Source organism: Cavenderia fasciculata, assembly GCF_000203815.1.
Source record: "Cavenderia fasciculata unplaced genomic scaffold Scf_ET2XIPL01COFD4-5, whole genome shotgun sequence".
Classification (NCBI taxonomy): Eukaryota; Evosea; class Eumycetozoa; order Acytosteliales; family Cavenderiaceae; genus Cavenderia; species Cavenderia fasciculata.
Window position 1 is genome coordinate 2,399,027 of NW_004457695.1, and position 21,351 is coordinate 2,420,377.

Sequence of the window (21,351 nt, forward strand, 5' to 3'; positions counted from 1 at the left end):
CAAGCAAGCTCGGGGCTTCCGCATTGTTATGGGTTGCTTTGGGTTACCCAGAATCATTATTCTAGAAAATTATAAAATCATGTACAAATCAAATAGTGTTAGTGGTCCAGTCCCTCCACCTCCTCCCCAACGTAAGTGATGGTACATCCTATTCCATTTCGTTCCATTCAATAAAGACTAACATGCTCCTCATTATTATTAGCCATTCGTAAAGTAGGATCACGTTATAGAGGAACTAATACCCAACCAACTACTTTCTACAGTTAAACCAATCAAATCCATGGTATACTTAATCTATTTATAGCGTACCAAAGTTATGCAATAAATCATTCTTCATTTTTTAAAAAAAGATGGTCAAATCCAATTACTACTAGTGTTGTAATTGTTTATTCTATTGTGTCGTTGTTGTCGAAGTTGTTGAAGTTGTTGAAATATCACTGTTATCTTTTTTTTCTTCTTCTTGTTCTTCTTCTTGATTTTCAAAATGATTGTAAAGATACTTTATCAATTCCGAAACAATCTTTACATTTAAACTATTTCCAATTAATCTAAAACATTGTTGAGAAGTAAGAGATGGATGGAATTTAAATTCTTCTGGGAATCCATGTAATCCTAAAAATAATTAAATAAAATTAGGGTATTAATATTCTCTTTGATTCTTTTGTTTTTTTAGAATATTATATATATATATATATATTTAAATATTACTTGTAATTTCTTTTGGAGTAAAATAACGTAATCGTAAAGGTAAAAGGGAATTTGGATCTGATGCATCGGGTTTTAATGATTCGTTTAATTGTAAAACGCTACCAGTTCCTTCAACAAATTTTGAATAGGATCTAGTAAAACAATTGGTAGTCTTTTCACCCATTGTTTTGATATCAAACAACATTCCTCTCTTCGATAGCAATGTCTCTTGAGGTATTTTAAATTTTTCATAGGTTTCTTCTGGATTGGTGGTATCTAGGTATTGTGAAATAGCCGATGGCTCTATTGTTTTAAATGTTGGTATTTCTTTTAATATATTGATTTTTCTAATAGTTGGTTTATCACTCAATTTTGCCTAAACAAAAAAAAAAACAAAACAAATAGGTGGTTAGAATCCAACCATTTAAACCAATTCAATCATCGCATATTATCATACATACAATACAAAAATATCTTAATCTTTGATTTGGTAAACCAAATTGAGTTGGAGAAAGATGAAATTCTTGATATTGATATTTTAATCTCATAAATGTTTCTATTAACAGTTCTCTTGCATCTGATTTCTAAAAGTAACCAATAGTGGTGTTAGAGGAGGAGAGCTGTGGGAGTCGTAATCTTTGACTCTAAAGGTATATGTATTGTTGACATACTTCAAAACCAAAGACATTTTCTATTAAAATATAGGTTGGAGGTGATTCCAGTTTTCCAAGTAGTGTAAGTAAATTGACAAAGCTATTGGTTCTATTGTCTTCCAAGCCCTTTTCTAGACCTACACGGCAGAATGGCTGACACGGGGGAGACTATAAGTGGCAATAGATGGAGAAGAATGAGTATTAAGACTATAGCCTTGCTGTTGTTGGTTTTGTTTCAATAATCTAATAATTTTTTTTCATCATACCATCAACCATGTGTTTGCTTTGTAAGACTCTAGATCCTTGACTGTCAATGCATCAATGCTTTTCTAATAATAACAATAAGGTTCAGTATCAATACTTGTTTGACGATAGGGGGTTGGAAGATATCTGATGATTCGTTTTCAACATCGTTCGTTCGACATGAACATGACTGACTGGTCGTGTGTTGGGTTCATTCATTGTACATACATTATTTACAACAACATTCTTTTTCTTACTTTTACTATTAGTAGTGTTATTGTTATTATCAGTGTTACTCAATGAATGAATACTATAGTTGTAGCATGTATTCGCTGTCGTGTTAATATCAAACGATTGTTTCACGGTGAAAGGTACACCAGATAGCTTTGCAGAGTAATACATCCCACCAATTCCACTAAAGTACTCTATGATATTCATTGTCTTGTTGTTGTTGTTGTTATGTATTTTCACTCTTCTAATATCTCTTTCCTTTCCGTATCAAGTATGTACAATGAACGAAAGAAACTTAAAAGAATGGGGGGAAGAGGTGTCGATTAAAAAAGATTTTAAAGTCAAACAATTATTTTTACCACTTTAACTTTGTATGTGTGGGTTTATTCAGTCACGATCCTTTCCTGATACAACCAAGTTTAAAAAACATGGGTGGGGTAAATAAAATATTTAAATTATGTTATACACACACAATAACTTAAATTATTTGTATAGTATGGTGGCATATGGGTTGTGGGTTGACAAAGTGAGAGATAGGGAGGGAGAGGGGAATGGATAGAGAGTGAAAAGAGAGAGATGAAGATTTTATGATCCTGTTCCATTACATGTATGTCTATTTAATACTGTATTAATTGTTGTTGTTGTTGTTGTTGTTTTAATTTCACCATTGTTCTTCATTTTATTAGCATTGACTAGAACAACACAAATAAATATTTATTCTTCATTCAATACTATTAGAGAAGAGATAGATTTCAACAAAAGTCATAACAATATTTTCTTATTTATTCATTTCATTCAATACTTTTTTCCCTTCCCTTAAACTATTAATAACTCTATCTAAATAATAATAATAATAATAATAATAATAATAATAATAATAATAATAATAATAATAATAATAATAATAATCATGTTTGATTTATTTAAAAAGAATAATAATAAACAAAAATCATACTCTTCAAAATGGAATGAGAGTGAAATATTAAATGGAAAATCTGAACATAGATTCAAAGCAAAATATGAAAACCAATCAGTTTTAATTATATTAAATGAATTGGGTTTAGAAGTTGTAAATGATTCAACAAATGTATGTTCCTTTTTTCTTTTGGTATTTTATAAAGATTACTTATTCATTCCTCTCTCTCTCTCTTTTTATCTTAAAGAAATCATTTATGGAATTTCAATTGGGAGATATTAAAACATTTGGATGTAGAACAACCAATTCAATTTGGGAGATTGAAGTTAGAGAAGAAGCCAATAGATTCAATATTTACAAATTTCACAATGTCAATGGTAGACATTTGAATTGTATCACTTCCAATTTCCTTCAAAACCTTAAATTTGAAAGAATGATAGAGGTTGAAGCTGTCAAAACTCACAAATTATCACCTTCTATTTAAATTTAAATTAAATTATATATATATATATTTCCATTTCATTTTTTGTACGACCCTGGTGCTTATGCCCATTAACTATAATTATATTATTAGAATAAAACACTTTAAAAACGACCATATTCTCCAATGCTATCCAAATCCAAATCCAAATCCATTCCAATCAAATGATCCATTGATTATTAATTATTGTTTAAATATACTTTTTTTTTTTTTTTGTTTATTATTATTTTATTGTGCAGCAAATGAAATTACCATTGGTCTATCAGAAGTAACTTTGAATCCTTGTAAATGAGACATTGCCAAACCAGATTTAATATCATCGTCATATTCTACAAAAGCAACACCCTTTCTTGCTGTTGTCATGTTTACACTTTGGAATCCAGGGAATCTAAAAATAGATATTTGGTAAGTAAATCAAATTCAAATGGTAGTTATATATATATATATATCTGTACATACTGAGAGAACAACATTTGTATCATCATTTCTTGACAATTATCAGGAAGATTCTCAACAAATAGAATTCTGTTGGGAGGAGCTTCACGTGGAGCAACATTGCCAGATGGAGTTGAAGTAGAAGTGGTCTTTGATTGTTTGGTCGATTTTTTGTTGTCTTGCTTCTTTGCCTTTCTCTTTTCTTGTTCCGTTTCTCTTTCTCTCTTCTTTTCAACATAGGTACCATCCAATTTACTTACTGCATCGGATTTATTTTTACTATATTGTACATTCTAAAAGTAGTAATGTTGTTAGTTTAGATCTAAGTGATGTGATGTGATGTTCATCTTTTTTTTTTTCAATGATCAATCATTCAACCAATTCATTGCATTCATTAGGGTGCTTACAATATTTCTATCAAAGAAAGAGAATCCATTCATTTCACGTAATGCATTTGATGCAGCTGTTATATCTTGGAATACTATAAATGCTTGACCTTTCATCTTTTGTCTTTTAGATGATATAATTTCTAATATCGTTCCATATTTGGAGAATAAACCATATAATTGCTCTTTTAATTCTATATTATAGGTTGATAAAGAAAGGAAAGAATAATATCATTAGTATATATCATTACAATAAGGTCAATTCAATCGAATTTGGTTTGGGTGTGGTTAACACCTCTGACGATCATTTGATCCGATCTGCTTTGTTCTTTCTTTGATATGATGATGATGATGATGATGATCATACTTTTCTGAGATAACTTTTCATTAATGTTATTAACATATATAGTTTGATTTGGTAGGATATCTGTTGTTTCGGTAGTTTGATCAACTTTAACATCCATTACAGTATCTGCAGCTGTTTCGGTCATTATTATTTGTTATCTATGTTTCTTTTATATTTGAAGCCTCAAATATAACACTATATGTACAAGTAGAGAGAGGAAGAAGAAGAAGAAGAAGATCGCCTGATGTTGTTGAATACAAAAAGGAAGAGATATGCGATGCTAAATTAAAATAGTTACAGAGTCGACGATTAATGATCACCATCCAAACCCCCCCAATGAAAATTTTCATCCACATTGAATCTTTTTTCAACAATAGTTGTTTAAAGTTCATCAATAGTATTATTCCACCATCCAATATATCTATGTCTCGAGACAAAACAACACAACCAACAACAACAAGTATACTACGATAGCGTATAGGTGACACGGGAATGACTACTACTGCTATCCCATAACAATTTTATTATTATTAAAATTGGAATAATTATTATTAAAATTACTTTCATTTGTTAATTAATGTATGTGTAATGAATGTATATATAAGATATTAAATAATGTTGTTATATATATATAATATGTATTGATGAGAATGATTCGATTAATAACTATTAATGATTCACAGACAAACCACTTCTTCTTCTTGAATCCATTTCTAGTTCAATTCTAAGACGTCTCTTTTTACGAGTGATGTAGATACTGGCGGCAACCATACCTACAACTAGAACAGTTGCTGCAACTGCTATGATGGCAATAGTAGCTGTTCTCAATCCATTTCCAGATCCTCCACCACACGATGATTCTCCTTTACCTGCTGGATCAATGAGTACTAAAAGAAAAATAGAAGAAGAATAAGTATTAATAATGGTCTATAGATATATATATATATATATATTGAATATGTGTGTTGGCATACATGAAAAATCAGGATCAATCATTGAATAGATACTATAATGTGGAATATTAATACCAATTTCAGTAATGGATGAATTAGAATTATTTTGTTCATCGAGGATGGTATTGGTGACAGTGGTTGGACGACCATCGATCATTCCCTTGCGAATGAATCTACTGTATAGGATTTGGTCGTCGACCTTTAGTTGGAGCCACATGACTGATTTGCCAGTTGGATCGAAACCATAGTTTTTGGAGCCGGAACAAGAGTATTCTTCATCGTCTAGGGATGCAGACATGACAACGACCAGTCTATTCATAACACTGGCGAAACGATAACTTGATAGGTAGACAGAATACTTTAACGAGTTTGGACTCATCACCATTGTATCACCGGCAAATGTGTAGTTGGTTGGATTGGTAAAATACTGGACAATGACGGTAACCTCTGTGCTACGGTTCTCGAGTGTCGCAGAATAGTAGTATGTCAGGCTTGCCAACTCTTGGTACTCGTCAGTCTTGTTTGTAAACGTCCAGTTTGCCAATGTAAAGGTCCACACGATATGATCGTCAGAATCGACCTCCATGATTCTAGAAATGGTCAAATTACCCTTTCCAAACAAACTAGATGGATCTGTTTGATTGTTGATTGGTCCCGATGTATTAGTGTTGACTGGGAATGAACAGTCGCTGCTACCCCACCCAACCTCACATTGACATCCAAGTACTGGGTCACATGTACCATGATTTGAACAATTATTTGTACATGTAATAGGTGGTAAAGTTGGTTCTGGTGTTGGTATGTATGGATCTAAATGAAAAAAAACAAATTAGTAACTAAAATTACTTTTTTTCTATTTTTCTTTTTTTCTTTTTTTCTTTTTTTTTTTGTTAAATGTTTCCTTACCAGTAGTATTAAATGATAATTCATTTGAATTAATACCATTTACAATGACTCTGACAGTAGCTCCACCTCTTGTAATAGCAGATAGATTAAATACTAAAAGAGTACCGGAAAAGAAGACAGTGGTAGTGTTGATGTAACCAAGCTTGTCCAAATAATCAAATTGACCAACCAATGATAGATTGTTACGACCAAACCAATCACCAAATAGGGTAATCAATCCACCATCACTAGTGATATTAGAGACTGAATAGATTACTGGTAAAGTCGATGGAGTAAAGGTGGTGTTGATAAAGAATGGCAGCGATCTAAGGTTGAGATCGGCAGCAGAGAAACCAATATTGTTTAGATGGTAATCAGAGATACCATAAATAGACACCAAAGTTCCACCAATTCCAAATCCATATGGTAAATCAACCTTTGCATTGTAATTGGCACTCAACATTCCAGTGGCAAAAGTTGGGACAGTTTCAACTACCAATAGTTCATCATACAACGATGTTAGATAGATTTTTGGGATATGACGAGTATCCAAACCACTAGTACTATCAGAAACATTCAAACTAAAATATATTGTTCTATTTTCACTTGATACATCTATTGCCTTTGGATAGAAATCAAATCCTGTCATTACTGGTGCAACATTATCAAATGCAGCTAAACCAACAAAAAAAAGGTAATTAATTAGTTAAAAGCAGTTAATGGTTAATTAATTGTTTACATACCTCCACAACCAACATCAAGATAATAATAGTTTTCCCATGCAGATGCAGAAAATCCAGCTCTGACATTTTGGAAACCCATTGCATTTAAAATGGTTCTATGACCCATGGAATCATAAAGAGTCATATTGGCGATTTTAAAATTTTGTGATCTACATTTTGGTGGTAATTTGATTGTTGCCTATAATATATATAGATAATAGAAACAAAAAAAACAAATTAGTTTACTTATATTATTTTTTTTTCTTATCTTAATTTCTCTTACAGTATAACTTGTACCATCAAAATTATCAGAATTAATTTTAATAATGTAGGGTAATGGATCTAGATTTGAAGAGACAACTACTTCACCCCAACTAAATGCATTGGTGCCTTGGTCTTTGATGGTAAACTTCCACCAAAAGCTTGGTGCAGTGTTTCCAGAGACAACGTATTGATTTCCAAAAAAGCCATCATAACCCAATACGCTCATACCTGTGAATATGGGACCTGCTTCATCGGCACCTGCACTGGTCACATTTAAATAGGCTTCTTTTCCGACAAATCCGACGAGTGATCTTGGGGTCCATGCAAAAGGTCTCACAAAGATAGAGTACTCTACAGATCTAGCGAATAGATTCATTGGCAATTTAAATGGAATGACATAGAGGTCTAGAATGGGATCATAGTGACCTTCAAACATGTAATCGTCTGTCCACTCCTTGTCAAAGTGTGTCGTAAACAATTGCATCTTTGGTTTAAAGTTTTTATCCAAATTGCTTACATTGAATCTTAATTCACTAAACACAATCATATTGGTAGTTGCAATATTATTTTCCCTAAATTTAAAATAGGTAATATTTTGTGGATAATAACTACCAACTAGCAAATTAAAAAAAAAAAACAAATTAATTATAATATTAATATCAATTTTTAAACTTATACTTTTTATCTATAGAGTTTACATACAATAATTATAAGGGATATCCGGTAATCTATAAGCATTGAAACCAAGATTTGATGTTTTGGTATAAGTTGCCATATTACCAGCTTCATCATAGATACTTAGAACGTTGCCAACTAGATTTGCATGTGTAAACTTGAAAACGACTTCAAATACACCATGATTCTTGTCACCAAATACAAGATCGTATTGCTTCAATTGAATGGCACCTCTACCTTGTCCAATCAATATTCTATAAACACCACTTAGGGCATCAGTGGCCTCTACTCTTACAATGATTGAATAAGAATCCAAAGGTAAATATTCAACATTGGTAACAACTGGTGGTATGGAATCTAAATACAAAAAGGATGTTAGTCATATATACCAATTGAAATACAATATTATTATCTTTTTTTTTTTTTTACATACCAACCAATGCTGGAGCAACAATAGTGGATGTTTTGGATGAAAAATAGGGGAATGATGTAATGTTCATTTGTGGAGCTCCACCTTGAAAAGGTGATAATAATTTTACGGTTGTAAATTTAATGTTGTTTCCCATTAAACCATTTGTTAATCCATAAGGATACGGTAGGGAAATAGAAAATGGTTCATTGGCGTAGGATATGGTCGAATTTCTAACTGGTGAAAACGATGTAATACTACTATTAAAAAACATCATTCTAACACCATTTCCTCCTACCATTAAATTATAAACATTTGTTGGAAATGCAGATAATGTTGCCACTATACAAAAAAAAATAATTATTATTAATATTAATTAACTTAAATATTGTTTTTAATTAGTCAAGTACTTACAACTTGGGTTGTTGGAAGTTTCTTGAAATGCCTCTGCATATTTTGAATCAAACTTTGATATAGAGTAGTATCTTCCCTTGGTGGTATCAATAGTCGAAATATAGGTGGCAGATATTGGGGTACCTAGAATGGGTCTAAAATCTGGGAGCCAACCAACAGGCAAGGTAGTAGTATCATATAAATGTTGAACAAAGGATTGGTTTCCATTTGGAGAATTCAAGCCAAATGTAGCTGTTACTCTACAATCGCTATCCCCTGGGTACCCTTCACCCAAAGTCCATTCAAAGGGATCTAAAAAGTAACCCTTTAAAGTTACTGTTGTTGCTCCTACAATATTAAAAAAAATAAAAAATAAAAAAGTGTATTAGAGTCAAATAAATATATATATTTTTTAATATTGTAATTTTGATTCATCATTTACCATTTAAAATCCATGGAATAACAACAAAAGATGAAGAGTTTCCATTTAAAGAGGTGACAGTGATCAATGATGGAACATGATAATTTGTCTTTGACATGACGTATTGTACTCTGACATAAAAGTGACTGTAACCAGTATCGAGCAATGATATTGGTGTAACAGTGCATTGAGTATATGCTGTATTGTTGATGGTACAAGTATATGTTGGTGGTGGTGCATAATGTTCCATATAGATTGGAATAACTCCTGTATTTACTGTAAATGGATCAAATAATAATCTATTGGATTCCATTGGACCAAAAATTGGCGATGGAATTGCTTTAAAGTTTCGTAAGTATATGATTATTCTTTGGTTCTTTTTTCTTTTTCTTTTTTTTATAAATACCAAAACAATTATAAGTGACAGTGATGGTATCATAGGACAATGGAGCTACTGTATTTGAAATAGTCAATTCTATTGCCCATTGTCCGATTGGAAAGGTAAACTTTACTGGTACGACAGAAGTATTACTTGAAAATAAAGTCTCTGTGATGGAGTCAATGAGTACAAGTGTATCATTGGTTGTAATGGTTCTTGTTGCAGCTCCCAAAGTTTCAATAAACTGAAATCTAAACTCTACTACTGAACATTTGTTTGATCCATTTGAATAAGACCCGGATCCCTTTGATATTTGTGTTGGGATTGATCCTAAATAAAAATAAATAAGAGAAAATAAATAATTTATAAAACAATTAATTGGGAATCAAACTATTAATAAACCTATATTCTATTTTTAAATATCAATAATATTTTAAAATTTACCATTTAAAGGATTAATGAAAATTAATAATACAAAAAATAAATATAAATAATGAGGTTTCATTACAAATAATAATAAATAAAATATATACAATTACAATTACAAATAAAATGATAAACTTTACAATGCAAGGAAAATAAAAAGAAAGAACCTCAAATCAAAGTCAATGGAAGCAATTGAACGGGATTGGAGGATGTTTAGGAATATGGGCGCAAAAAGCCATTTACTTGATATTTAAAACACATCATTGGTGAAGCGCTACACACATTTATTTAGGCTTTATAAAGAAACACCCTTTTGTTGGGTAAAATCATTTGATGACATCGTAGCATGATCGGCAATTGGCCATTCGATGATACTACTGACCATTCAGCAAAAAAGGGATATTTAAAAAAAAGAGGTGTTTGAAATTATCGGGGCTCCTCATCGGAATTGTAACCTTCCCTCCGTATTAATTTTACAGCAAAGTGCGAACAATAACAATATCATACCAGCAATCTCGGGTATACCCGAAAACAAATAAAGATAAACTTGTACTAGAAATAAATTGATAAAGATATAATATTACTTCTTTCTATCTTTGATTGTTTGTTTGTTTCTGTTTAAAAATTCAGAAGAATAACAACTGTATATAATTTTTTATTATTATATAATTTAGTTGGATCCCAAAACCTTGGCGTTGACCTTGGACTTGATGGCGTTGACACGAGCCATTCTTTCCTTGAGGGTCTTCTTGACATCCTTGGCAAACTTGGCGTCGGCCTTGTAAACCTTCTTTTCCTTCTTGAGGGCAGATGGGTCCTTACGGATGGAAGCATGAGCCTTGGTGTACATGGCTTCAACATCCTTTGGAGCAATGTTGTTCTTGATGTATTGGCTGTAGTGCTTCTTGTATGACTCTTCGTCATCAGCTTGGAGTTGCTTCATGTGTTCAGAGACGTGAGCACCAAAGATGTGACCACGGAGAACGGCGGTGTTGAGCTTCTTGGATTCAGCATCGAAACCGACGAAACGGGTCTTCTTGTGTGGGATGTTGACACCACCATCGCAAGCACCCTTCATGACGGCGAATACCTTAGCACCAGTGGTGGTACGGGCAAGACCGACATCGAGGAGAGCCTTGAATGGACGTGGCTTGTCTTCGACGGCAGTGACGTTGAAGTCGTCACCAGTGACCTTTTCTTGACCCTTGTAGAGATCGTTCAACTTGATTTGGGTAAGGAGACGACGAGCCAAGAGGAGACCGGTAGCGTAGGCGGCGGCGTAGTTGGTGAGACCGACTGGGACACCGAAACGTGGTAATTCGGCAGAGGTGGCTTCACAGAGGACGAAATCACCGACAATCTTGGAGTAGATGATTTGGGCAATGACCTTCTTGTTGGTGAAACGAGCAACCAATCTGTACTTTGGAGCGTTGTACTTGTTCTTGTCTTGAGTGATCAAACGCATACGTTGTTGGTAGTCAGTCTTGCATTCACGACGACGTCTGTATTGGACTTGATAACGCTTAAAGTAAGCCTTTCCTTTGATAACTTTGACGAAACCCTAAAAAAAAGATAGAAAAAAAGGTATAGTAGAGGATAGAGAGGATTGATTAGGAGAATGTTCAGCAGATAATGGATAGTGGATACTTCTTTCCCAAGATTGGGGTTAAGAAGTGTACAAAGCACATACCATTTGCTGTATCTTCCTTTATATGATCAATAAGAGATGAAAACGAATGATAGTCTTTTCAAGTTTTTGTGTAGCCTCGTGTCAGACCCTCCAACAGACAACATACGTTTTTGAAAAATTCATTAAAAAATCGAAAAAATTAAATTCCCTCTTGAATCGTGCAAAATTTTTTGCAAGAACCGACAGTGACAATGTTGGTTGTTGAACATTCAAAAATGAACAAGAGGGAGGGAAAAATTAGGATCGAACATATTAATAATAATAATATGACCGTTGAAGAATCGTACATGGTTATTAAAAAAAACTAAAATAGAAGATTTATTATTATTATTATTATCATTGTTATTATTGAGTCTTCTTTTCTCCAGCAGTAGAGGTGGTTGGTTTGCTTGGACGTGGAGCTGGTAAGACGAAACGAAGGAAGATAAAAGCAGCAAACAACATGATGACTGGGATATAGTTAAAGTTGCTCCAGAGAACAAGAGTTGGTTCAAGACTGAGGAGAATAAAACTAGCACCAAACAAATTGAGCCACCAGGCAGTGACGATGGTACCAACGATATCGTAGATCTTCTTTTGTGGTTGGATTGCCTTTTCTTCGGCACCAGTACCCTTGACAAAGTAAGGACGGATCTTACGACGAATGTCCTTGGCAACTTCGGTGAGGAAAGTGGTACAAAAGAAGAAAATGTAGTAACCTGGATAGAATCCATGCCAAAAGGCAGAGGTGACATAGGTGAGAAGAGTGGCAGAGAACTTGGGTTTAGAACCAACTGGTGTAAGTCTAAGATATACATAGTTCTTTAACCAATCACTAGTACCAATATTCCAATAAGTTGAAACATCTCTAATATTTGATGCAAGTTCAACCTTTACTGGGTTGACATTTGTAATTCTATCAAATCTAAATAGAAAAAGAAAAAAGAAAAAAGAAAAAAGAAAAAAGAAAAAAGAAAAAAGAAAAAGAAAAGAAAAAAGATTAATATTTGTGTTAACTCATCATTGTTGTTGTTTGGATCAAAATATTCTTCTTCTTCTTCTTCTTCTTTGTCTCTCTACTTACCTGATATTATCATTCTTATCAAATCCATTGTAACCAATACCAGTTAAAATAGCACTACCTTCAGAGATGTACCAACCAAAGTAATATTTGAATCTAGTAAGGGCAATATGGGCATGAACTCTAATGAGTTGTAACCAAATTGGTTCCATGGCAAATTGAGTGGTGACAAAGTAGCTTGCTGGGTACATTCCTGAAAGAATGACACCTGGGAACATAAGTAATGAAGTCAAGAATGTCTTGAGTGCAGCTGTACCAGTCTTTGGTAATAAACCATTGAGTCTCTAATAGATAGATAGATAGAAAAAGGGATGGGGGTTGAGTATATATTTCATTTTGTAGTATAATATATATTATATTATATTCTTATATTTACCTTATCAGTAAACATTTCCAATGAAGTGAACTTTAAATAATCACTAATTTCAATGGTTGGACCAGCCAAAAAGGTTGGGAAAAAGTAAACAAAACCAAAGAATTCTAATAATGATGGTAAAGTCTTGATAGCCTTTTTAGCTTGATCTGGTGTTAATTCCTATACAAAAGAGAGAGAATAATTAATAATCAATGTCATGACATGTGATTTCGTTGTTTTAAAACATTACATTTGAAGCTCTTTGACCATCATAATAATTCCAAGCAAATGAAGTAAGCTTGAGAGTGAGAACCATTTGTGGTGAAGTGTAATCCATCTTCCAACCCATATAGTCGGTATACATACGATACCAATGACTGACAGAGAGGTAGATCATTGAGAAGGTAAAAGCAATGAGATGTGAGTTTCTACGTGGCAAAAAGCTGACGATCAAGTAGACGACGAGTGAACTAATAAAAGAGTGAATCCACGACCATTCACCCAATGACCAATGACAATAGAGGATACCCAAAAAGACACTCATTATATGTTTCAATGTAGAGTTTGGTAATCTCTTGTAGAGTGTAGCAAGTGGGTATGATGCAACTACACATATTAAAAACTTGACTTGGTCTATTGGAAACCCAAATCCTCCCAAATATGAATCAATATCAGACATAATGTTTGTTGATGATAATGATGTTTCTATCTATCCTATCTATCTATCTATCTATCTCTATTAAAGTTTAATATAATATATAATATATATATAGTAGAAGAATATATATAATAGTTATACAATAAATATATAAAACATAAAGCAGAGGAGCTGTCTCTCTTCTTTCAATAAACCGTTTGGGAACCTCGTGTTACCCTTTTTTATGAAAAAATCCAATTTAATCATTTTTAAAGTCAAAAAAGGTTCTCGACTTTTTTTTTTTTTTTAAGATCTTATTTTTTGAATAATATTATTATTATTTAAAATTATGAAGGAGTTTACTTATTACACGTGTTATTTACTTATTCATTTTAGTTAACTAAAATATTTATTTACTTTTACTTTTAATTTACTTTACTTTTATTTATCTTTTGAAAAACCTCGTAGTACCTCTGCAAAGTTTTCATCAAATATTAATTTTCCTTCATCTTTTTGGAGTTGAGCAAGACGTAGGATGGCAACACAACTGACTTGACCGGCATCGACCGCCAGATCAAGTGGAGTTTTGCCATCCCTGTTGGGGACGGATAAGAGTTGCACGCCTTTCATTATGAGTAATATACATCCAATGGAATTGCCTATCTGTGCAGCGATATGCAATCCAGTGTTTCCGTTGCTGTCTAGAGTCGAAGATTGCGCGCCATTTTGAATCAACATGCACATGTTTTGTGATTGTGCATTGACTACGGCATTATGCAAAGGTGTTTTGAATGAATTAGAGCCTTGATCCAAAGCCAACGAATTTGGATCGGCGCCACTTGCAATCAACTCTAGTAGCAAAAAGGTGTTGCTCTCTCCAGCCGCCTTGTACAACATCTTGTTTAGCTCTTCCAATGGTCGTTCAATAAACGACACAAACAATCGTTTGTCATACTTGTCTCGAATCCATCTTGAACGAACATCAAAAGTATTGTTTATCGTCGGTTTTACTCTATCTACTGGTACATTTGATTCAAATATTTTGTTTACTCTTTCATTTCCTATACATTTCATCATCTAAAATAGTAAAATAAAAAAAAGGTTAACATTAATGTCCTTTTTCTTTCTATATATATATATATTTTTTGTCTTTTCATTACATTTAATAATTCTGGTTCCCATTTATCCAATACTAAAGATCTAACTTTTGTTATGTGTACACCCAAACCTCTGTGAATGCCCGAACAATCTATACAAACAATACTTCCAAAATTAATGGATGCCCAGTCGGGATCCTTTGCATTGCAATCACAACAAACGGTATTTGAAGGGTCCAACGATCTAAGAATGGTGAGTGGCGTATCATTATCATCAATTATTACATTATTCATTAGATTGTATTGACTGTTACTATTATTACATGTGATTGCAATATTATTACCAGAGGTTGTAGTTTGTAATTTACTTGTTGGTTTTGAATCTTCTAATAGAGAAAAAAAAATAGAAAAATAAATAACGGTTAGATGAATGATATATAGAGTATGGCTAGTTGGTTATATTGGTTATATTATTATATATACTTGGAGAAATATTATTTAATAAATTGGCAGTAGAATTTTGAATGACTTGAATCCATTCCATCATACTTTCTTGAGAATCTGCTTGAAGGATGATGGATCGGTCTGGAGAAAGTACTTCGAAACAATTTCTACGATCGAGATCCTCTCTCATTCTAACGGTCGTCAAGAATAGATCAAATACATGTGAAGGTGTTGTTTCATTTCCATTACGATAGTATGATAGTTTACCATCTTCACATGAAAAGAAACGTCTGCTGTAAGAGTAATCTGATCGCTTAAATAAATACCCTTTCTTTGACAAACTATTATTGGTACGATTCTGCATAAAATGAATACCACCATTCACAGGACTTCCAGGTGGATGTGATTGAGTTGGTGATGCTGAACTTAATGTTTTCTAGAAAAAAATAACAATTATTATTATTGATGTTGAGAGAGAGTGTGTGTGTACTTGTGTACTTTTTTTGATTTGATGATTAACTTACACCAATTAATTCCTTTTTATCATGAGTTTGTCTTTTCTTTTCATCTTCATAGTGTTTTCTAGTTGATTGTAGGTAGGTTGAAAAGATTCTCATGTGTGGTTCCAAATCACGGAATAATTCATAACCTTGGTGGAAAAAGGTGGATTGTGCGTGAAGGTAGACAAAGAACAACTCGAGGAATTCGAATCGTCTACGTGCCTGTACTTCATTCATTTTTTCGACCATATCCAACCCATATTGAACACGTGATTTGTAAATGTCGTTTACCTCTTGACCGACCTCTTCAATCTTGCTATTGTTCTTCTTTTTGATCTGTCCCAATTTACCAACTGCAACCTCGTGCAATTGACTATACTTGTCATATTTCTTATAGTGTTCTTTGACTTGTTTCAAATCATTTTCTGCAAATTCTTGTAATGGATTATGAATTAATGCTTCCATTTCAAAGTGCTAAAAAAGAAATCAATGAATGAATAAGTAAAGAGCTATAGCAACCTTATTATTATTCTTTTGACATACCAATACTTCTCTATAATTACAAATCTCTTTTAATGCGTTTGTGAATTTAATCATTCCCTTTTCCAATAGTTCATCATTTACCTTTGCATCCAATCTATAGTCCAACAAACCATCAGCAAATGATTTAAATGATGAGTTGTATTCTAAAAAGAGTAAAAGAGTAATAATTATGTATGATGATTAGATAAATATATCTCTTGTGATTTATAGATCATGTGATCTTGTTCCTGCTTTTTGATTGATTCATACCAATACCCAATTCACAACTTTGTTTTGCACTCTTTAATATCTTTTTGATACCTGAACCCAAATCTTCAATGTTGAGCTCAGTGTCTTTGACTTGCTTTTTGAATTGGGGAGAGTCATCGAGGGCATCCATCAAGGGAATGGAACCTTCAAATGTATTGAGATAGTTTGGTTGTTGGTTTTGAAGTTGCTGTTGTTGGTACAGTGTCGGTGTGGTTGTCGATATGTTGCTGTGTATGAGAGGGTTGCTTCCTCCCGATATTCCAGGTGATAACCCTTGTTGTCCACCACCTGTAGCGGCGGTACTTGGAATAGAAATATGACCGCTGCTATTCATCTTGTTGATCTTTTATCTTTTATCTTTGATCTTTGTTGAATGAATTGTTAACTAGTTACTACTACTACTATTGTTGTTTGAAGGGGTTGTTGTTGTTGTTTACTACTTGATTGTTTGTTTTGATCAAACAAGATTGTTAGTGCTAGGTTTGGTTGGTTGCAAAAAAAACAAAAAAACAATAAATAAATAATCGTGTTGTTAGTTGTGGAGGGTGAGGAGGAGATATGATCTGTGGTTGTTGTTGCTTATGTAGTTGGAATATTAGAGATATGACAATGAATAAGAGATAATGATGACAATAATAATGATAATGATAATGATGATGATGAGATAACAATAATATAGGTAGGTACTATACACACTATTTACACAAACTACTGACAAAGTTAAAACTAAAAGATGGTACAAAGAAAATTTATCAAGAGGGAAAACAAAGGGTTGTTGCTTTTGGTGATCAAAAAAAAAAAAAGAGACGAAAAAAATCAACCAATTAAAAATAGACCAATTCAAAGATTGAATACCATTGGTTCCCTGCCCTCCCTCTCAAACGACAACACCAACAATTTAGATAACTTTAGAGATATAGGTTTAGGTTTATTTAGAAGTATGATCGGTCTGATCTTTCTAATTTGGTTATGAATGTGGAATCTATATATTGTTGGTGCTTTTAAAAAGAACATATAGTATGGTACGCTAAAGAAGTGTTGTTTGTATCATCGTGATGAAGATAATAAGTAATGGTGGTACTCGAGTTTTGTTTCAAATTGTACAATCGATATGTATGGTGCAAAGTTATATAACACACAACTTTGTAGATGGTTTTAACATTTCAACCATACCGACCGACTGACCGACTGACTGACTGGTAGTTTGCACCATCTTCTCACACTCCTATTGCAAAGCACACGCACACACATACACACACATAAGTAGATGGATACAACAACAACAAACACTATAGCTAAATCTCATTGATAACCACCCCCGATTTCATCAATGAAGGTACTTTTGGTGAGAGAGAAAGATCATTCAAATAGTGGTCGGATAGGATTGGATTGGATACCGCTACACTAACACTTTTTTGAGTGTAGGATAGGAGGATAAGAAGAATGCTGAATATTAATAATGTATACGACAATAAGTGACCTACCTACCTTTACAACAACATTGTTTTTCAACTATTTTAATCTTAATAATATAGTTATTTAAATATACTATATTTATAAACAAATATTAAATATCTATTTATATATATCTATTTATATATTTAGAAATGAATCCACAAACACTATTAAATCCAAATTGGTATATTACAGGTAGTTCAAAAGGATTGGGATTGAGTGCAGTCATTATATTGTTAAAAAGAGGATATAATGTGGCTGCTACCACTAGAGATAAACAAGGACTCATTAAAAATGTTAAAAAGGAATTAGAGAATGACTCGGTCACACTTGGACAGTTGGAATCTCGTTTCCTACCACTTCAAGTTGACTTGGTCAATGAAAAGAGTGTCAAAGAATCGATCGATTCAACTATCGCCAAGTTTGGTTCGATCGATGTTATTGTAAATAATGCTGGTTATGGTTTAAGTGGTGCTGTTGGTAAATATATAATATAATAGTTTAAATATTAATCAATAGAGAATTAAATTAAATTAAATTAATTTAATATTATTTCAACTACTATTACTATTACTACAAAATAATTTAATTAATTAGAGGAACTAAGTGATAAAGATATTAGAAAACAATTTGATATTAATTTCTTTGGTATGGTGAATGTTGTACGTGCAGCATTACCACATATGAGAGAATATGCAAAGGATACAATTAACCATCCACTGGGAGCTAGAATATTTAATATTGGTTCAATTGGTGGATTCAGTGCAGGTATATCATTTAGTGTCTATTGTAGTTCGAAAGCAGCTATGGATTGTTTGACAGAAGGTCTACAAATAGAGTTGGAACAATTTAAAAATATTCATGTCATTTCAGTGATGCCAGGTGTCTTTAGAACCGATTTCCTTGGAGGTTCGTTGGAGCAGACCACCAAACCTATATCAGCATACACAGATGTACGTGACAACATGCATGAAAGACTCACCCAACACCATGGCCACCAACAAGGTGATCCCAACAAAGCCATAGAAGCTCTCATTAAAGTATCTCAATACCCTTCACCACCCAAACGTTTGTTCCTTGGTAGTGATGCATACCAAAGAGCACAAAATAAGATTAAATCATTGACTGCAGAATTGGAAGCTTGGAAAGAGGTAAATATAAATATAAAACAATATAACATTTATTGGGTACCAGAGATGGTGTGCTAACTCTGTTTCATTTTTTAAACAGATTACCCTTAGCACAGACTATTGACCAATAAAGTAAAGTAAAGTAAAGTAGAAAGAACTGGGTTGTGTCCTTGTCTCAACTGGTGCTCAAAACGAGTCGTTGCAACAGACTAGTCTAGACGCGGGACGGGTTTTTAGCCCCACCAGATTTAACATCGCGGCTAAAAACGAAAATAAGATCTGACCTTTTTAAAAAACAAAATAAAATTAAATAAAATATAACGTAGTGTTTTTAGCGAATCCGCAACGTGGCGTCACCTTTCCCGTTATTTGAACAGTTTTGGGTAAAAAATCTGGTACCCTTTTGGGCGCAAGTAGCCTCCCTTTGTTTGGGGGTGACGAAATCGTCCCCACCCGTAGTAGCCAAAGTTGTTCTTCGCTTATCAAAAAGATGAGATAAGTGTCTCTTGCTTGTTCCTATTTTTTTTTTAATTATTATTATTGTTTGCATCACCAGCTCTTGCTCTTTCTCCTCTGTCTCGACTATTAATATTTTAGTCGTCATCATATCTTCATATTCCATATCACTCACTCACTCACTCTACTATTTATTTATTTATTTATTTATTTATTTTAAAAAGAGATAAAAAGAATCAAGAATTAATTTAGAATTTGTCAAAATCAAATTAAATGATGTTGAGACAATCTATTTTATTATTATTAATAGTTGTGACACTATTTTTATCAGTATCAAATGCAAGACATTCAGACAATATAAATGACGCATTGGGTAAACACCATAAAAACAAAAAAGATAAATACGACGACCATGATGACAGAGATGATGTCATCCAGATAGATGGAGATGGACTCGAACCACTTTATGTAAAGTTGTCATTGACTGAAAACCCAGGAGAAATGATGGTTGGTTGGTTCACATACAATATCATGACTGCACCACAAGTTCAATACAAGGGTGACACCAAAATGGCCACTGTCAACGCTCACAAGATCCAACAATACAAAGAAAAGAAATGGACTGGTTGGTCATACTCGACCCTCTTGACTGGTCTCGAGCCAAACACTCAATACATTTACCAGGTGGGTGACGCTTCCAGCAATGGAAAGTGGAGCAATACATTTAATTTCACCACTCACGGTGCTCCAGGTACCAAAGTCACCCCATTCTCTTTTATTGCTTATGGAGACATGGGTGCTGGAGGAGCCGATTTAATTACCATTGGATATGTTATGGAATACATTGACCAAATTTCATTTGTACTTCATGTTGGTGATATTGCTTATGCTGATCTTCATAGTACTGATAATTTCTTGTAAGTCAAAAGAAATAGAAAATCAAATTGAAAAACAAATTATATTTATTAATTATTTCATTAATTTTTTTAATAGATTTGGAAACCAAACCGTTTGGAATGAATTTATGGGTCAAATTGAACCAATTACTTCATCAGTTCCATATATGACCACCCCAGGTAACCATGATGTATTCATTGACACGTCAATCTATAGAAAGACATTCCATATGCCAACCACCACCTACTCTAAGAGTACTTGGTATGGATTCGACTACAATGGTGTACACTTTGTATCCATCTCATCTGAGCAACTCTATATTCCATTCAGTGACCAACACGATTGGTTGGCCAACCATCTTGCACAATTCCGTCAATCCAATCCAAATGGTTGGCTCATTGTCTATGCTCATCGTCCAGTTTACTGTTCAGCCGATTACACTTGGTGTAAAGATGATCCAATCAGATGTATGCTAATCAAAATAATTATTTTAAAAATTTATTTATTTATTTATTTATTTATTAATTAATCCATTCTTTTATTAGATTTATTCACAGAAAGTATTGAAAAATTATTATATCAATACAATGTTGATGTTTATATTTCTGGTCATAGTCATGTTTATGAAAGATCGTTACCAGTTTTTGACAAGACTATCAAGGGTACCTATGAGGATCCAAAGGCAACAGTTCACATTGTAGTCGGTACAGGAGGGGCACAAGAAGCAATCCTCAGCAACTGGTTACCACAACCACACTGGTCGTCTGGTGTAAGAATTTCGTCGGCTGGTTACGGCATGCTCTCGGTCTTGGACAACAACCAACTCAATTTCGAATTCTATGGTGATTACAATAATACTGCCATGGATTCATTTTTCATGAATAAGGGTACTTTTAATTAAACCCCAATAGACATTGATATTGGAAGGGGGGC

The 21,351-nt window shown here is 33.1% G+C and overlaps 10 protein-coding genes across 10 annotated transcripts; 3 read left to right on the top strand and 7 right to left on the bottom strand.

Moving 5' to 3' along the window:
- Positions 1 to 391: 391 nt before the first annotated feature.
- dnmA (DNA (cytosine-5-)-methyltransferase) lies at positions 392 to 2,021 on the bottom strand (the record flags this gene model as incomplete). Its single annotated transcript, XM_004355970.1, has 6 exons — positions 392 to 612; positions 709 to 1,063; positions 1,149 to 1,271; positions 1,359 to 1,508; positions 1,607 to 1,669; positions 1,812 to 2,021. 6 exons carry the CDS (start codon positions 2,019 to 2,021, stop codon positions 392 to 394), a joined length of 1,122 nt encoding a protein of 373 aa, XP_004356023.1.
- A 378-nt stretch (positions 2,022 to 2,399) lies between these two features.
- Positions 2,400 to 2,492, bottom strand: DFA_08536 (uncharacterized protein; the record flags this gene model as incomplete). Its single annotated transcript, XM_004355971.1, has 1 exon — positions 2,400 to 2,492. One exon carries the CDS (start codon positions 2,490 to 2,492, stop codon positions 2,400 to 2,402), a length of 93 nt encoding a protein of 30 aa, XP_004356024.1.
- A 232-nt stretch (positions 2,493 to 2,724) lies between these two features.
- DFA_08537 (uncharacterized protein) lies at positions 2,725 to 3,214 on the top strand (the record flags this gene model as incomplete). The annotated part of the gene is made up of 2 exons (XM_004355972.1): positions 2,725 to 2,901; positions 2,978 to 3,214. 2 exons carry the CDS (start codon positions 2,725 to 2,727, stop codon positions 3,212 to 3,214), a joined length of 414 nt encoding a protein of 137 aa, XP_004356025.1.
- Positions 3,215 to 3,439: 225 nt separating this feature from the next.
- Positions 3,440 to 4,523, bottom strand: snrpB2 (U2 small nuclear ribonucleoprotein B; the record flags this gene model as incomplete). The annotated part of the gene is made up of 4 exons (XM_004355973.1): positions 3,440 to 3,599; positions 3,671 to 3,939; positions 4,054 to 4,226; positions 4,400 to 4,523. The coding sequence occupies 4 exons, from the start codon at positions 4,521 to 4,523 to the stop codon at positions 3,440 to 3,442; spliced, it is 726 nt and encodes a 241-aa protein (XP_004356026.1).
- A 524-nt stretch (positions 4,524 to 5,047) lies between these two features.
- DFA_08539 (EGF-like domain-containing protein) lies at positions 5,048 to 10,290 on the bottom strand (the record flags this gene model as incomplete). The annotated part of the gene is made up of 11 exons (XM_004355974.1): positions 5,048 to 5,265; positions 5,353 to 6,141; positions 6,238 to 6,891; positions 6,960 to 7,137; positions 7,222 to 7,817; positions 7,905 to 8,234; positions 8,311 to 8,628; positions 8,701 to 9,027; positions 9,122 to 9,439; positions 9,507 to 9,809; positions 10,215 to 10,290. The coding sequence occupies 11 exons, from the start codon at positions 10,288 to 10,290 to the stop codon at positions 5,048 to 5,050; spliced, it is 4,107 nt and encodes a 1,368-aa protein (XP_004356027.1).
- Positions 10,291 to 10,575: 285 nt separating this feature from the next.
- rpl5 (60S ribosomal protein L5) lies at positions 10,576 to 11,598 on the bottom strand (the record flags this gene model as incomplete). The annotated part of the gene is made up of 2 exons (XM_004355975.1): positions 10,576 to 11,466; positions 11,596 to 11,598. 2 exons carry the CDS (start codon positions 11,596 to 11,598, stop codon positions 10,576 to 10,578), a joined length of 894 nt encoding a protein of 297 aa, XP_004356028.1.
- Positions 11,599 to 11,940: 342 nt separating this feature from the next.
- Positions 11,941 to 13,914, bottom strand: DFA_08541 (membrane bound O-acyl transferase family protein; the record flags this gene model as incomplete). The annotated part of the gene is made up of 5 exons (XM_004355976.1): positions 11,941 to 12,499; positions 12,659 to 12,939; positions 13,032 to 13,190; positions 13,261 to 13,719; positions 13,810 to 13,914. The coding sequence occupies 5 exons, from the start codon at positions 13,912 to 13,914 to the stop codon at positions 11,941 to 11,943; spliced, it is 1,563 nt and encodes a 520-aa protein (XP_004356029.1).
- Positions 13,915 to 14,088: 174 nt separating this feature from the next.
- Positions 14,089 to 16,814, bottom strand: DFA_08542 (ankyrin repeat-containing protein; the record flags this gene model as incomplete). Its single annotated transcript, XM_004355977.1, has 6 exons — positions 14,089 to 14,724; positions 14,808 to 15,130; positions 15,228 to 15,624; positions 15,713 to 16,162; positions 16,232 to 16,374; positions 16,481 to 16,814. 6 exons carry the CDS (start codon positions 16,812 to 16,814, stop codon positions 14,089 to 14,091), a joined length of 2,283 nt encoding a protein of 760 aa, XP_004356030.1.
- A 1,273-nt stretch (positions 16,815 to 18,087) lies between these two features.
- Positions 18,088 to 19,189, top strand: DFA_08543 (short-chain dehydrogenase/reductase family protein; the record flags this gene model as incomplete). The annotated part of the gene is made up of 3 exons (XM_004355978.1): positions 18,088 to 18,415; positions 18,533 to 19,086; positions 19,166 to 19,189. 3 exons carry the CDS (start codon positions 18,088 to 18,090, stop codon positions 19,187 to 19,189), a joined length of 906 nt encoding a protein of 301 aa, XP_004356031.1.
- A 605-nt stretch (positions 19,190 to 19,794) lies between these two features.
- DFA_08544 (uncharacterized protein) lies at positions 19,795 to 21,319 on the top strand (the record flags this gene model as incomplete). The annotated part of the gene is made up of 3 exons (XM_004355979.1): positions 19,795 to 20,438; positions 20,515 to 20,885; positions 20,964 to 21,319. The coding sequence occupies 3 exons, from the start codon at positions 19,795 to 19,797 to the stop codon at positions 21,317 to 21,319; spliced, it is 1,371 nt and encodes a 456-aa protein (XP_004356032.1).
- Positions 21,320 to 21,351: the final 32 nt, after the last annotated feature.